The sequence below is a fragment of the Cervus elaphus genome, chromosome 4 (assembly GCF_910594005.1).
Source record: "Cervus elaphus chromosome 4, mCerEla1.1, whole genome shotgun sequence".
In the NCBI taxonomy this organism is placed as follows: domain Eukaryota; kingdom Metazoa; phylum Chordata; class Mammalia; order Artiodactyla; family Cervidae; genus Cervus; species Cervus elaphus.
In genome coordinates, this window is record NC_057818.1 from 9,565,471 (window position 1) to 9,581,187 (window position 15,717).

Consider the following 15,717-nt stretch of genomic DNA (forward strand, 5'->3'; position numbering starts at 1 on the left):
GGGGCACCAGGTGCCTGGGCAGGGAGGCAGACACTGACGGTCTCCCTGATGCCCCAGGAGTAAGGAGAGGAGGCACGCCCAGCTCAGTGAGCTGAGTTGGCCCCATGAGGCACAGATTCTGACTTTGCTCCTCCTCGGCCGTGTGACTATGGACTAGTTACTTAACCTCTCTGTTTGTATCCGAAAAGTAAACGTTTCATTCATCCCCATCCCCAAGGGCTGTCATGAGGACTGCAATAAGGTCAGTTCTGTGAGTGCTTGTCAGCTTCTTCAGGGCATATAGTAATTGTTCACCTAGTATTGCCTAATAATAATAATCATACCACTAACAAAAATAAGTACTGAATGTAGCAAGTTTTTTTTTCTTTTTCTTTTTTTTCTCTATGGCTCTGATTTTCAAGTTTTAAGCTGGTCACACCCCCAGGAAGCAACTCAAGAGGCTGCCCTGGGTGGTGGGACTACCTGGAGCAGCCGTTGGCAGGAGGTGAGCCTGGGCATCGTAGCTGGTCTCATTGGGGTGGTAGCCATAGCCCAGGCTGAGCGTGAGTGTGGCGTCAGGTCTCCAGTGAAGCTGGATCCCTAAAGCTGCGCTGCCTGACGTCAGGTTCACTCGCAGAGCTTCAGGTCTGCTCAGGTTCAGCACGGTTGGCTCGCCGTGTCCTTCTGAAAGCCGAGGCAGCAGGATCTGTATTCAGAAACAGTCAAATCAAGGGTGTGCCAGGACAGGAATGCCTGTGAACATCAGGGAGAGCCCCTGGGGAGCTGAAATCCAGCCTGCGCTCTGCTCTTTCCATTAGTTTCCTGAGGCTGCTGTGACAAATGACCACAGCTTTGTGGCTTAAAACAACACAAGTTTATTCTGTTACAGCCCTGGAGGCCAGAAGCCCCCAAATCAGTTGCACGGGGCTACAGTTATCAGAGCTGTTTCCTTCTTGAGGTTCCAGGGGGGAGAACCCACTTCTTTGCCTTTTCCAGTTTCTTGAAGTGCCTGCAGTCCTTGGCTCATGTACGCCTTCTTGCATCACCCAACCTGTTGATTCTGTCATCAAACTGCCTTTCCCCTGCCCCACCCACCTGCCACTTAGAAGGACCTCTCGATGACACTGGGCCCACCCAGGTGCTCCAGGATCATCTCTCTATTTCGGGATCTTTAACTTAAATCACATCTGCAGAGTCACGTTTTGCCGTGTCAGCTGCCATATTCACGGCTCAGGGATAAGGATGAGCATGTCTTCGGGGCCTTTATTCGGCCCCTGCTCCTCAAGCTGTGCACCCTGACTCAGGGCTACACCTGCACAGAAAGTGCACGAGGATGACTCTGGGCTCCAGAGCACAGGCTCAGTAATGGTACACAGGCTTGGTTGCTCCACAGCATGTGGGAGCTTCCCAGACCAGGGATCAAACCCATGTCCCCTGCACTGGAGATGAAACCCAGGTCTCCTGTATTGCAGGCAGTCTCCTGAATTGCAGGTGGATTCTTAACCACAGAGCCACCAGGGAAGCCCTCACTGAGAGGATTAAAAATGTTGTTATGTACAAAATCCTTAGCCAAGTGCCACATACACAGTAGCACTCAATTAGTTGCTGCTATTCCTCTGCTTTATTCTAACATTAGAACTTCTCATAACCACTCTCCATTTAATCAGCTCTCTGAATTAACTAATGCCCTCCACCCACTATTTATTTATTTAATTAAAAAAAATTTTTGACTGCACCTCAAAGGTTGAATCTGGGACCACAGTAGTGAAAGCACCAAGTCCTAACCACTGGACCACCAGGGAATTCCTTCCATCCTTTTTCTTTTTTTAAATATGTATTTATTTGATTGAGCTGGATCTTAGTTGTGGCATGTGGGATCTAGTTCCCTGACCAGGCGTTGAACCAGTCGTTTGAACATTCTTTATCACAGCATATATATAACCAAATAATATATAGTTTTACGTTAAACTATATAAATACATATAGTTTTATGTTAAATTACAATGTTTGCAATGCTTATAGTAGGGTAAGGATAATTTTTCATGATTCTCTTCTTTTTTTCTTTTCTCTTTCTTTCTTTTTTTGCCCACATCATGCAGCTTATAGGACCTTAGTTCTCTGACCAGGGATTGAACCTAGGCCCTCAGTAGTGGAAATGTGGAGTCCTAACTACTGGACCCCCAGGTAATTCCCAGTGATTCTCTTCTTTAGTCTTTTTTTTTCATAACCAGCCAATTTTGGACCCAACCAAGTTGAAAAAGAATTCAGAAGTGCCACCTGACTTCTGAGCATACTCTAAGCCTACCTCGATATACTCTGACAGATTCTTCACAGGGATGCGTTGTCCACTAGGACTGGTCAGAGAGAGGCCACCCACAGTTCCGCTGACATCAAAGTGACCTCGGGCTGGAAAGGGGCTCTTGGGGAAGCTCATCATCTGAAACCAAGAACAGAGAGCATTAGCCAAGGCCCCTAAGGGCCAGAAGATAACCAGGCCCCTGTGTGAAGGAAAAGGTTTTCCTAGACGGGTGGATAGGTGGCCCTTGCCCTGTGGGGTGAATGAAAGGGCCCCATTTTTAGCTGCTGCTATCTTTCCTGGTGTGTGTGTGTGTGTGTGTGTGTGTGACCTTCAAGGCTGTGACCTCAGAAATCTGGGCCTAGAGACCTGATCATACTTGGTACAGCTGAGCAATTACTGGACTATGAACAGTGTGACACTTTCTTCTAGCAAAGGCACAAGGTTTCTAAGAGAAAGACATTTGTCTGCTTTCTTGCAGGCTCAAGGAGCCGAGAGTCAGATGTGCCCTAATTTGGGAAGGGAACAGCCCTGAGTTTACTTTTGCCTACTTATGGAATGGAGTCTGAAGAGCTTCATTTCCAAGGACTAATTAAACCAGGGCTGCTGGAGAAATTCCACTATACAGTGGAAAGAGGGTGGCCTGGGGAGTCAGAAGGCCTGGGCCTGCCACTTTGCTGGTCGCCTCGGGCAAGTCACTGAACACACCTGTAAAATGGGCTTAATTAATTGATAGAACTGTTAGCAACATGAATGAAAAAACATGTGTGCCAGTGCTTTGCAAACTGTAAAGGGCTGTTGCTAAGGGTGTTCTTTCTGTTGTTACCCTTATGTCCACAGGCTCCCGATAGTCCTCCATGGAGCCAAGGGAGAGGGTAGCGGGCAAGATGAAGGTCGCAGAACTGGCTGCAGCAATGTGCACGGAGGAGCCTCGCCAACTCCGGGGCTGTATTCTGTCCACAAGGTGAGAACGGAGGTGCCGGGAGAGAGAGGAGAAGGCCAGTGTCAGAGGAAGATCTGCCCGGTCTAGCACTGCATGGGGACTAGCTTTAGCATCAGTGCTTCTTTCGAGATCCCCTTAGATCAGTAGTCCCCAAGGTTCTGTCACCAGGGACCGGTTTCATGGGAGACAAATTTTCCAAGGACCAGGTAGGGGGATGGCTTGGGGATGATTCAAGCACATTACACTTATTGTGCGCTTTATTTCTATTATTATTACATCGGCTCCACCTCAGATCATCAGGCATTAGACCTCAGAGACCTGCCTTACTCAGATGATTCTGTGTTTGCATCAGTGGGAGCAGCATAAAAGGCAGGTGATGCCTCAAGGCTGGGCAGGTGGCCCCACGAGGACAGGGCTTTGGCCTGCCTTGTCTCCTGTGGCACCCCAGTGCCTAGGGCAGTGCCTGGCATGTGATGGTGGTCAATACATGTCTTGTTGAATGAATAAATGAGCTTGGATGTAGACACTTCTCCAGACCTATCTCCCCACCCTACTTGACCTCCTATGAGACCGTCTTTACTGGCCTTTGACCTCATCCCATCTGAGTAGGCTGGGGACCTGGTTTCAGATCCTAGTTGTGATCACAGTGCTGCTCTGGCAAACTGCCCCTGGGATCCAGGAGGGCAGCCGTGGCAGAAGAACCAAGGGAGGGTGCTCGGTGCTAAGGGTCCCAAAAATGCCTGCAGCACCGTCCAGTCCCCGATCCTCAGGGGGTGGCATGGAAGGGGGAGGTCATTCCCAGGTGCTGAAGGAGGCTGGCACTCCTTGCGGAAATGCCTAAGGCCAGAGTGTCTGGAAGCCCATAGTTCGCAGAGCAGCGGGCTTGCCAGACACACTCTGAGTGAGGTTAAAAGTGGGTTGGTCCCCGCATTCAGCCCCGTTCGCTGCACAGTTCAATATGGCCCGTCTCTAGAGACACATGGAGGCTCTGACACTGGCTTGGCACTTAGCCCCTCCCTTCCTATGCTGTACAAACCCGGTGTGGGGGCCTTCTCTCAGTGAAAAGCCCTTCCCACTTCTAGGTCCCATCGCTCACCCCCCTGCCTCCCACCAGGTGGGTCTCCTGGCTTCTGCCTGTCCCAGGGTCTTGGGATGTGGATGTGGAGTGTACCAGGTCAGGGGATGAACTTCTTGGGGCACCCACAGTACAGCGGATTACCTGTTTGTGTACACAGAGATGGAGGGGGTGGTCACCATGGCCGGAAGGCTCCCGGGTAGTCTCCCCAGCAGGAGGGCGACCTGCACATGCTCTGCAGCTTGCAGCAGCTGGGACACTGTGGCCATCTGGAAAAGGAAGCAGGGGACCAGTGCTGTGGGCTGGTCTCCATATACCCCCTCTGGCTGCTGCCACCAAGCTCATTGGGCCTTCAGCAGGAGCAAGGCAGAGACTCGGATGGGGTGCACCGCACCAAGCACCTGGTGCTGTAGGGAGTCAGGCATGAGCACCGAGAAGATTCCAAGCTCTACGAGCAGGTGCTTTGACCACCCTGTTTGGCAGACGGGGAGACAGAGGCACAGACAGGGTGGTGACTTGTGGAGGCCACGCCTTGATCGGGGGAGCCGCAGAACCGCAGGGAGGCTCACTGTGTGCCTGCCTCTGCTGCTCCCCTGGACCCTGAGGTCCACCCTCAGCCCAGGTCTCATTCGAGGGGAAATGGAAAGTCATAGGCAGAGCCATTGCGTGGAGTCAACCAGGCTCAAACTCCTCCCCCCACCCCGCTCAAGCCTGGAGTGAAGATGCGGCCTTGCTGAAGCCAAGGCAGGCGTGAGGGCCAGGAGGGCTTGACATTTGTGTGGAGTTCCTATCAGCACAGATCATGTGTGCATGTGTACGTACATCTGATACATGTGTGAATGTGGGTATGTGCGTGTCGTGTGTGAATATAAGTATTTGAGTGTGTTTATGTGGGTATGTAAACACACTGAAATACTTATATGAGTGTGTTTATATGGGTATGCACTGGAGAAGGGAATGGCAAACCACTTCAGTATTCTTGCCTTGAGAACCCCATGAACAGCATGAAAAGGCAAAAGGATAGGACACTGAAAGATGAACTCCCCAGGTTGGTAGGGGCCCAATATGCTACTGGAGATCAGTGGGGCAATAACTCCAGAAAGAATGAAGAGACGGAACCAAAGCAAAAACAACACCCAGTTGTGGGTGTGACTGGTGATGGAAGTAAAGTCCAGTGCTGTAAAGAGGAATATTGCATAGGAACCTGGAATGTTAGGCAAATTGGATGTGGTCAAACAGGAGATGGCAAGAGTGAACTAAAATGGACCGGAATGGGTGAATTTAACTCAGATGACCATTATATCTACTACTGTGGGCAAGAATCCCTTAGAAGAAATGGAGTAGCCATCACAGTCAACAAAAGAGTCCAAAATGCAGTACATGGGTGCAATCTCAAAAACGACAGAATGATCTCTGTTCATTTCCAAGGCAAACCATTCAATATCACAGTAATCCAAGTCTATGCCCTGACCAGTAATGCTGAAGAAACTGAAGTTGAATGGTTCTATGAAGACCTACAAGACCTTCTAGAACTAGCACCCAAAAAAGATGTTCTTTTCATTATAGGGGACTGGAATGCAAAAGTAGGAAATCAAGAAATACCTGGAGTAATAGGCAAATTTGGCCTTGGAGTACAGAATGAAGCAGGGCAAAGGCTAATAGAGTTTTGCCAAGAGAATGCACTGGTCATAGCAAACACCCTCTTCCAGCAACACAAGAGAAGACTGGACATCACCTGATGGTCAATACTGAAATCTGATTGATTATATTCTTTGCAGTCAAAGATGGAGAAGCTCTATACAGTCAGCAAAAACAAGATCAGGAGCTGACTATGGCTCAGATCATGAATTCCTTATTGCCAAATTCAGACTTAAATTAAAGAAAGTAGTGAAAACCACTAGACCATTCAGGTATGACCTAAGTCAAATTCCTTACCATTATACAGTGGAAGTGAGAAATAGATTCGAGGGATTAGATCTGATAGAGTACCTGAAGAACTATGGATGGAGGTTCGTGACATTGTATAGGAGGCAGGGATCAAGACCATCCCCAAGAAAAAGAAATGCAAAAAGGCAAAATGGCTGTCTGAGGAGGCCTTACAAATAGCTGAGAAAAGAAGAGAAGCAAAGGCAAAGGAGAAAAGGAAAGATATACTCATTTGAATGCAGAGTTCCAAAGAATAGAAAGGAGAGGTAAGAAAGCCTTCCTCAGTGATCAGTGCAAAGAAATAGAGGAAAACAATAAAATAGGAAAGACTAGAGATTTCTTCAAAAAAATTAGAGATACCAAGGGAACATTTCATGCAAAGCTGGGTTCAATAAAGGACAGAAATGGTATGGACCTAACAGAAGCAGAAGATATTAAAGAGGAGGTGGCAAGAATACACAGAAGAACTGTACAAAAAAGATCTTCACGAACCAGATAATCGCGATGGTATGATCACTCCCCTGGAGCCAGACATCCTGGAATGTAAAGTCAAGTGGGCCTTAGGAAGCATCACTATGAACAAAGCTGGTGGAGGTGATGGAATTCCAGTTGAACTATTTCAAAGCCTAAAAGATGATGCTGTGAAAGTGCTGCATTCAATATGCCAGCAAATTTGGAAAACTCAGCAGTGGCCACAGGACTGGAAAAGGTCATTTCATTCCAGTCCCAAAGAAAGACAATGCCAAAGAATGCTCAAACTACTGCACAATTGCACTCATCTCACACGCTAGTAAAGTAATGCTCAAAATTCTCCAAGCCAGGCTTCAGCAATACGTGAACCGTGAGCTTCCAGATCTTCAAGCTGGTTTTAGAAAAGGCAGAGGAACCAGAGATCAAATTGCCAACATCTGCTGGATCATCAAAAAAGCAAGAGAGTTCCAGAAAAACATCTATTTCTGCTTTATTGACTACACCAAAACCTTTGACTGTGGATCACAACAAACTGGAAAATTCTGAAAGAGATGGGCATAACCAGACCACCTGACCTGCCTCTTCAGAAATCTGTATGGAGGTCAAGAAGCAACAGTTAGAACCTGATGTGAAACAACAGACTGGTTCCAAATCAGGAAAGGAGTATGTCAAGACTGTATATTGTCACCATGCTTATTTAACTTATATGTGGAGTACATCATGTACTCTGGCGGGCTGGAGGAAGCACAAGCTGGAATCAAGATCACCAGGAGAAATATCAATAACCTCAGATATGCAGATGACACCGCCCTTATGGCAGAAAGTGAAGAAGAACTAAAGAGCCTCTTGATGAAAGTGACAAAGGAGAGTGAAAAAGTTGGCTTAAAACTCAACATTCAGAAAACTAAGATCATGGCATCTAGTCCCATCACTTCATGGCAAATAGATGGGGAAACAGTGGCAGACTTTATTTTTTTGGGCTCCAAAATCACTGCAGATGGTAACCACAGCCATGAAATTAAAAGATGCTTGCTCCTTGGAAGAAAAGTTATGACCAACCTAGATAGCATATTAAAAAGCAGAGACATTACTTGACCAACAAAGATCTGTCTAGTCAAAGCTATGGTTTTTCCAGTAGTCATGTATGGATGTGAGAGTTGGACTACAAAGAAAGCTGAGCACCGAATAATTGATGCTTTTGAACTGTGGTGTTGGAGAAGACTCTTGAGAGTCCCTTGAACAGCAAGGAGATCCAGCCAGTCCATTCTAAAGGAGATCAGTCCTGGGTGTTCATTGGAAGGACTGATGTTGAAGCTGAAACTCCAATAATTTGGTCACCTGATGTGAAGAACTGACTCATTTGAAAAGACCCTGATGATGGGAAAGATTGAAGGCAGGAGGAGAAGGGGACGACAGAGGATGAGATGGTTGGATGGCATCACCGACTCAATGGAGATGAGTTTGAGTAAGCTCCCGGAGTTTGTGATGGACAGGGAGGCCTGGCGTGCTGCGGTTCATGGGGTTGCAAAGAGTTGGACACAACTCAGTGACTGAACTGAACTGAATTGATGTGGGTATGTGTGAGTGGAAGTGTGTGGATGTGTGTCTGAGTAGATGTGGCTTGAGGGTGTTGGAGTATAAATATCTGTGCATGAATGAGTGTGTATGTATGTGATTTTGTGTGTGATTGCAACTACATGTGAGAGTCTGTGTGTGTGGACTGTGTAGCTGAATGTGAAGGCATGAGTGTGTGCTTTGAGGTATACATGAAAGTGTAAGTGATGGCTCTCAGTGTGTGTGAATGTGTGTGTGTATGTGCGGTCGTGTTTGTGCATGTAATAAGTGTGTGGGTGTGTGTTTGAGTGTGCCTGTGTGGCCACCGTGAGAATGGAATGGGGGTACAACCCAGTAAAGGGCTGTGCAGCAGCAGGAGGTGGGTTTTGTGTCTCCGTCCTGATGACGCACTGGAACGACCTCTCTCCTAAAGATGCTCTGTGTCCTTGGCTGAGGGAACCCAGAGTTCAGACTTGTAAGAGTGAGCATACGATCTCTCCAGTCAGATGAAGCAGAGCGTGTCAGCTTACTACAGGTGAGGAGATGAGGCTATAGGAAGTGTCCTTGCCCACGGCACAAGGCTTGTACATGACGAAGGCAGAGTTCCAACTCAGGCCACCTCGTTTGAAGCCTGTGCTCAGCCTGTGGCACCACGCCACCTCCCAGGAGCTCCTGTCAGCTCCTAGAAGGGCCTTTAACCGCCACACCTCAGTTTCCTCATCTGCACGATGTGGAGAAGGATCCGCCTAGAAACGCTGGTGTGAGCTGGGCATATGGTTAGCATGAGGTCCACATCTGGGCCGGGATACCCACCTGGCTGCCATTGGCCTGTGCAGGCTCTTCTGACTGGTCCCTCAGGGAAGCTTCCAGCACATTACCCACAGCCTGGAGCAGGTCCCTGGTGGCCGCCTGGCGCCTCCAGTCCTCAGGATGGGCCTCGGCACTCACTGCCAGCAGGCCCTCACTGGCGCGCTGCAGAGCCCAGCCGGCCTCCCGCTGGCTCACCCAGGGGAGGAGGAAGAACACCATGAGGCCCTGTCTGGAGCAGACCACCCTCTGAACCCCCCCAGGGACCAGCACTGCGGTGGAAGGGAGCACGTGGGGACTCAAGCCAGGGGAAATCTGGGCCAGGGCCCTCATACAAGCTGCCTGTGTCAGGGACTGGAGGCCAGGTGTTCCTTCCCTGCCATGTGCTCAGTTCCTTCAGGACAGTAGCCTTCTCCATCTCAGCGTCTTTCCCAGAGTGCCTTGCACAATGCCCAGCACATAGTAGGCATTCAGTAAACATTCACTGACTGGGGACAGCTGGCTGGCTGGCTGACTGGCCAGACACAGCACTTATTCCAATTTTGTAATCATATATGTACTTGTGAGGTTATTTGTTCAGTATCTGGTCACCCCAGAGGTCTAAAAGTGCCATGAAGGCACAGGCCATGTCTATGGGGTTTGCTGCTGGATTTTCTATGAATTGCATAGTACCTGGCATATACTAGGCATTTAGGGAGCATTTGTTAAAGGAATGAATAAATTAACACATGGATAAATGAACGAAAGGTCAGGAATATATATTTATAGATGTATACACATAGAACGGGTGCACGAGAAAATGGATGTGTTAAGTGGGAAGAGTGATCAGGGTCCCAGAAATAAAGGTCAGGACTTAGTGGATGGGAACTACTCACCTGGGCCAAGGGCGTGAGCTCCTTACTGCGCTGGGTCACCTCTTTCAGCACCTCAGCCAGCCCCTGCACCCTCTGCATGTCCCCTCTGGTGACCCTGACCACAGACAGTGACCCCAGGATACGTTCTCTGACCTTGGAAAAGACAAAAGAAGGTGGGGGAAGTAATGTGATTCCAGTGGCTTGATGAGGCTGTCCCAGAAAGATCTGAGGTCTGAGAAAGTGACCAGAAAAGTGACCAGGCTAGTGTGGGGTCTTCCAAAGCTGATAAATCTCTGTTTGTCTCCTAGGATGTATGGTAGGCAGAATGATAGCCTCCCAAAGATAGGCACACCCTAGTCCCTGAAACCTGTGCATATGTTACTCACATGATAAGAGACACTTGGGCAGAATCTCTGTGGAGGTTTGATTAAATTAAGGATTCTGAGATGGGGAGAGTATGCTGTACTTACCAGGTGGGACCAGTATAATTACAGGGGTTCCTGTGATTTTTTTCTCCTTTGTTTATTTTTTTCAAACTTTTAACTTTCTATTTTGAATCAGGGTATAGCCTGTTAACAATGTTGTGATAGTTTCGGGTGAATGGTGAAAGGACGCAGCCATACATATACACGGATCCATTCTCCCCTCAAGACCCCCTCCCCTCCAGGCTGCCACATAGCACTGAGCAGAGTTCCCTGTGCTGTGCAGTAGGTCCTTGTTGGCTATCCACAGCAGTGTGTACGTGACCTTCCCAAACTCCGCAACTTTCCCTTCCCCCTCCAGCGTTTTCTGAGTCTTCATGGGGGTCTTTAAAAGAGGGAGCTAGGAGGGTCAGAGTCGGAGAAGGAGATGTGATGGTGGAGGCAGAGGTGGCAGAGAGGGAGACGGAAGACAGGAGGAGAAGGGGGAGGCAGTGGAGGGAGGAGGTTTGAAGTGCTGGTGTTGAAAATGGAACAGGCAACCTGGGCAGCTTCTAGAAGCTGGAAAAGCCAATAGATGGATTCTTGCCTGTAGCCTCCAGACAGCTCACAGCCCTGCCAACACCTTGGCTTTAGCCCCAGCGAAACTTGTTTCCTTCACACTCCTGACCTCCAGAATGGTAAGATAAGACATTTGTGTCATTTTAAGTCATGAAGTTTATGGTTATTTGTTACAGCAGCAGGAGGAAACTAATACAGGATGTCTCAAGCTTTTTCCAGTTCTTCAAATCAAATCCGTAAAATCTGGCATTATTTTAAAACAAATGGTCTCATTGTGACTCAAATGGCGTGAAATTCAGAAACTGGCTTACTGTGATGGCTCAGTGTGGGTGGGAGAGCTTGTTGCAAGTGTAGGTCCCTGTGTGCTTTGGGGGGCAGTGGGGACAAGGCTCCCTCCAGTCCCCCCGCCAACTCCAGCTTTAAGCCAGAGCTCTTGGAGCATCTGGGGGAACATGCTTTCTAAGCCCTAGCGAGGGGCTGGCCAGGGGCTGGCTTTGGTTGAGGCAGATAAAACCTAAGAATATAATTTTAGCACCGCCCCATCAAACTTTCTGTGTTGATAGAAATGTTCTGTCCTTGTGCTTGTCCAGTAACATAGCCGCTTGCCAAATGTAACTACATATTAAGCCCTTGGAATGTGGCTAGTGCAACGAGAGAACTGGATTTTTAACTTTATTTCATTAAAATACATTTTAATTTAAAAATAGGTGGCCAGATATGGCTTATAGCAACCATCTGGGAGAATACAAATAGAGGTGAACTCTCGCTCTCACCCTCCTGTCCCGCTTGCTACTCACAACTTGCTCATCTAATCGCCTAACAGTTTTTCAGGCTTCCCTGGTGGCTCAGTGATAAAGAACTCACCTGCCAATGCAAGAGACGAGGGTTCTATCCCTGGGTCAGGAAGGAACCCCTAGAGAAAGAAATGGCAACCCACTCCAGTTTTCTTGCCTGGGAGATCCCATGGACAGAGGAGCCTGGCAGGCAACAGTCCATGGAGTTGCAAAGAGTCAGACACAACTGAGCAACTGAAAAACAACAGCTGCAGAGTCTGAGTGTGTCTGCTGCCCGCCAGGCTTCCATTTGGGCTACAACTTGGGTAGAGGGAAGAATAGGCCTGTCTGTGAGGGGACTCATATCAGAATGTTCTGGGGGGAAACTCAGGTGGGTAATGGATGATCTCACATTTGCCTCTGCACATCTTCCCCATCCGTGGTCGCCATCCTGGAGGCTGCCTACGTGGAGATGCCAGTGGCTGCTGGGCCTCTGGCCTGTGGATTCATTCGCAGGAGATGAGCGGGCAGGAGGAGAGAGTGGGAGGCTTTGTTGCAGGCACCCTCCCCGCCAGGGTTGCCGGCCTCATCCTTCAAAACCACCACTCCTACCAGGGGGCCCCCTCCACACACAGCTGCCCCTTCAGGATGCTGGTCACTTCAGGGTGAGCCCCTGGGGTCCTGTGTCCTCTCTCGTTTGTTTCTGAAACTTTGCCCCCAGTTTTCTCAACAGAGCCCTTCTTAAAGTCTCCTCCATTGCCCAATGAGAGCTTGACATCTGTCTCCCACCAGGACCCCAGTATTTCATGAGGAGACCTAGGGTCAGGCCATGTAGTCCATGTGCTTAGGATCGTAGGGCATCCAAAAGGAAGTTCCCTTCCAAAGGGAAGCATGTAAGTCATGCTCAGGGTGAATGAGAGCCAGGAGGCATTGTGTGCATGTGTGTTGGGGCCGGGGGGCTAAGTGGGGAGAAAGGCTGGGGGGAGAGGGCTGGAGGTGGGCAGGGGAAGAGCCAACCTGGGTTTGTTCCTGTCTTCACTACCTGCTGGAAATGTGGACCTGGGAAAGCTGCTCACATCCTCTGCAATGTGCTCAGCGCTCTCATGCAAACCCTTCAGGGTCCAGAGGAGTCTGTCCTCTGTCCCCCACACCCAGCAGGTGTGTGTGACGCTGTGTGTGGTGAGTGCAGGTAGATGCCTAGGAGCATGCACTGGGAGTGGAAGTAACCATGCCTTCTGCCAGAGTTGTTTATACTAGGTTGTATCACATGGAATAGCCATATTCATGAATTAAAGCTGTTTGAATGTTGGCAGTTTTCCTGTGATTTGACTCATAGCTACAGTGAATGTAATTCTGAACATTCACCACAACCTTGTAAGGAAAATACTATTATTGTCCCTGTTTTCCAGATGGGAAAACTGAGGCTTAGAGAATTTCAGTCTTGGGCCTGACAATAGAAATGGTAAGTAACAGAGGTGGGACAGCATCAAACCATGAACCGTATGACCAAGACGGGGTAACTTTTCTCCTCTGGGCTTCAGTTTCATCCCCTTCCTGATGCGAAGAACTGGCTCATTGGAAAAGACCCTGATGATGGGAAAGATTGAAGGTGGGAGAAGGGGACAGCAGAGGACGAGATGGTTGGATGGCATCACCGACTCAATGGACATGAATTTGAGTAAGCTCTGGGAGTTGGTGATGGACAGGGAAGCCTGGTGTGCTGCAGTCTGTGGGATCACATAGAGTCGGACATGACTGTGCAACTGAACTGAATTGAATAGGAAGAGACGGGAGTAGTACCCTCTAAATTCCCTCCCACCCTAGAAACCTGTGGTTCCATGAAGCTGAGCAGAGAAAGGTTGCTTTCATTTTATGTCACTCACTGAAAGTACTGGAAAAGAGACATGACATCAACTTGGGAGACACCAAAGATTTCCCCACGGATCCATGGACCCCACTCCCCTCCCCAAATGGCTGCATGCAGACCCCAGGGCCCCAACAAAAGGACAGAGGAGTCCATCAGGAGCACCTTGTGTCTGGTGTCCACTCTCGGCAGCTGCCTGGAGCCCAGCCTCTGGTCCAGTATGGATGACACGGCCCTGGCCAGCTGGAAGAGCTGCTCAGGGCCATGCCCGCCCTGCAGAATGGCGGTGACATTGTCCCACACTGTGGCCTGGAATGCTTCCTCCTCCACACAGGTGTGTCCAGGTCCCACCTAACAGGAGACCAGAGATGTGCTCAGAGCAGGAGGACCTCAACCCACCAGTTCTTGTTCTAGAACCTGGAACCTGAAGGCCCAGCCTGCATATGGTGAAGCAGAGTAGGGCTGGATGGCTTTACCTGGCATGAGCACTCCCCCCAGGGCTTGAGGGCAGTGGACCCACTTGTGCTGATGGCCACCTGAAGCAAATCTCGGGCAGGCCATGACTTCACCTCTCGTTGTTCTCCTCATTGTGCCCTCAGGTCTTTCCATCCACCTGGCTCCTCACCTTTGAAACTGACTTGAAATTTTATCCAACCTCTTCCTTATAGACGTAGTGGCTGATCTTGGTCCTCCTTCCTCTGAACTCTGAAGGCACTGGTCTAATTCATCTCTAGGTTCTTCTGCCCCCACCTCCCTCAGGTACCCCACCCCACATCCCCTGGATCCTTCCCTTGTACTGGCCACTAGTCATAAGATCTACAAAGGGAGAGAACAGGTCTGTTTTGCCCATGGCTGTATCCCCAGGACCAGGCATGTGGTAGGTGCTCTGTAAATATATGTTGAAGGAATGAATGAATAAACCCTCATACAGTCATGCCCTTGGCTCATTTCAACCCCACCACCCTCTTGATGAAGTTCAGACAAGTCAAGAAGTTATCTCAGGGACTTTCCTGGTGGTCCACTGGTTAAGAATCTGTCCTGCAATGCAGAAGACATGGGTTCAGTCCCTGGTTGGGGAACTAAGATCCTGCATGCCATGGGGCAAATAAGCCTGTGCACCACAACTAGAGAGTCCATGCACCACAATGAAAGATTCTACATGATGCAACCAAGATCCCACATGCCACAAGTAAGACCCAACACAGCCAAGCAAATAGATAAACTAATTAATTTAAAAAAAAACAAAAAAGAACTTGTCTCAGTAGAGGAACAGTGGCTACCACTCACCTTAACCACTGCCTGGGTCTGCTGTCTCCCCCCCACGTGATTGGAGACAGAAATGACCACTGTCAGCATGAAGTCATTGTTTTCTTTTCCAAGTGGCAGGTAAACTGATGGGAGGGCAGGTTCAGGGCCACAGTGTAGACAGGAACCTGGCAAATGGACATTGAATAATTAAGGGGGCATTCCCAGGTCTCAGGGTGACTGTAAGTCCACCAAGGTAGAGCCTGATGACAAGGACACAAAAGCCACAGCTCGTGAGGTCACGGCAGGGACTCTGGACTCCATACTTCCCAGGAGAAGACAGAGTTTATGCTGATCCACTGTCCTCCCTAAGAAATCACCTGCTTCTATGACTTTGGAATAGCTGTATATTGTCACCCTGCTTATTTAACTTATATACAGAGTACATCATGCGAAATGCCAGTCTGGATGAAGCACAAGCTGGAATCAAGATTGCAGGGAGAAATAGCAATAACCTCAGACATGCAGATGACACCACCCTTATGGCAGAAAGTGAAGAGGAACTAAAGAGCCTCTTGATGAAGGTGAAAGAGGAGAGTGAAAAAGATGGCTTAAAACTCAACATTCAAAAAATGAAGATCATGGCATTCAGTCCCATCACTTCATGGCAAATAGATGGGAAACAATGGAAACAGTGAAAGATGTTATTTTCTTGGGCTCCGAAATCACTGCAGATGGTGACCGCAGCCATGAAGTTAAAAGACACTTACTCCTTGGAAGAAAAGCTAAGACAAAACTAGACAGCATATTAAAAAGCAGAGACATTACTTTGCCGACAAAGGTCTGTCTAGTCAAGGCTATGATATTTTCTGTAGTCATGTGTGGATGTTAGAGTTGGACTATAAAGAAAGCTGAGCGCCAAAGAATTGATGCTTTTGAACTGTGATGTT

The 15,717-nt window shown here is 48.8% G+C and overlaps 1 protein-coding gene across 1 annotated transcript in view; it reads right to left on the minus strand.

The window, feature by feature from the left end:
* The window catches only part of PKD1L2 (polycystin 1 like 2), a 106,439-nt gene that overhangs the window by 43,950 nt on the left and 46,772 nt on the right, over window positions 1–15,717 (minus strand). Inside the window, exons 15-22 of the mRNA XM_043897996.1 lie at window positions 14,810–14,955; window positions 13,688–13,873; window positions 9,927–10,058; window positions 9,058–9,240; window positions 4,438–4,562; window positions 3,102–3,228; window positions 2,285–2,416; window positions 463–685 (exon numbers count right to left, since the gene is read on the minus strand). Coding sequence (XP_043753931.1) covers window positions 463–685; window positions 2,285–2,416; window positions 3,102–3,228; window positions 4,438–4,562; window positions 9,058–9,240; window positions 9,927–10,058; window positions 13,688–13,873; window positions 14,810–14,955 — 1,254 coding nt within the window. The remainder of the gene's footprint in view (window positions 1–462; window positions 686–2,284; window positions 2,417–3,101; window positions 3,229–4,437; window positions 4,563–9,057; window positions 9,241–9,926; window positions 10,059–13,687; window positions 13,874–14,809; window positions 14,956–15,717) is intronic.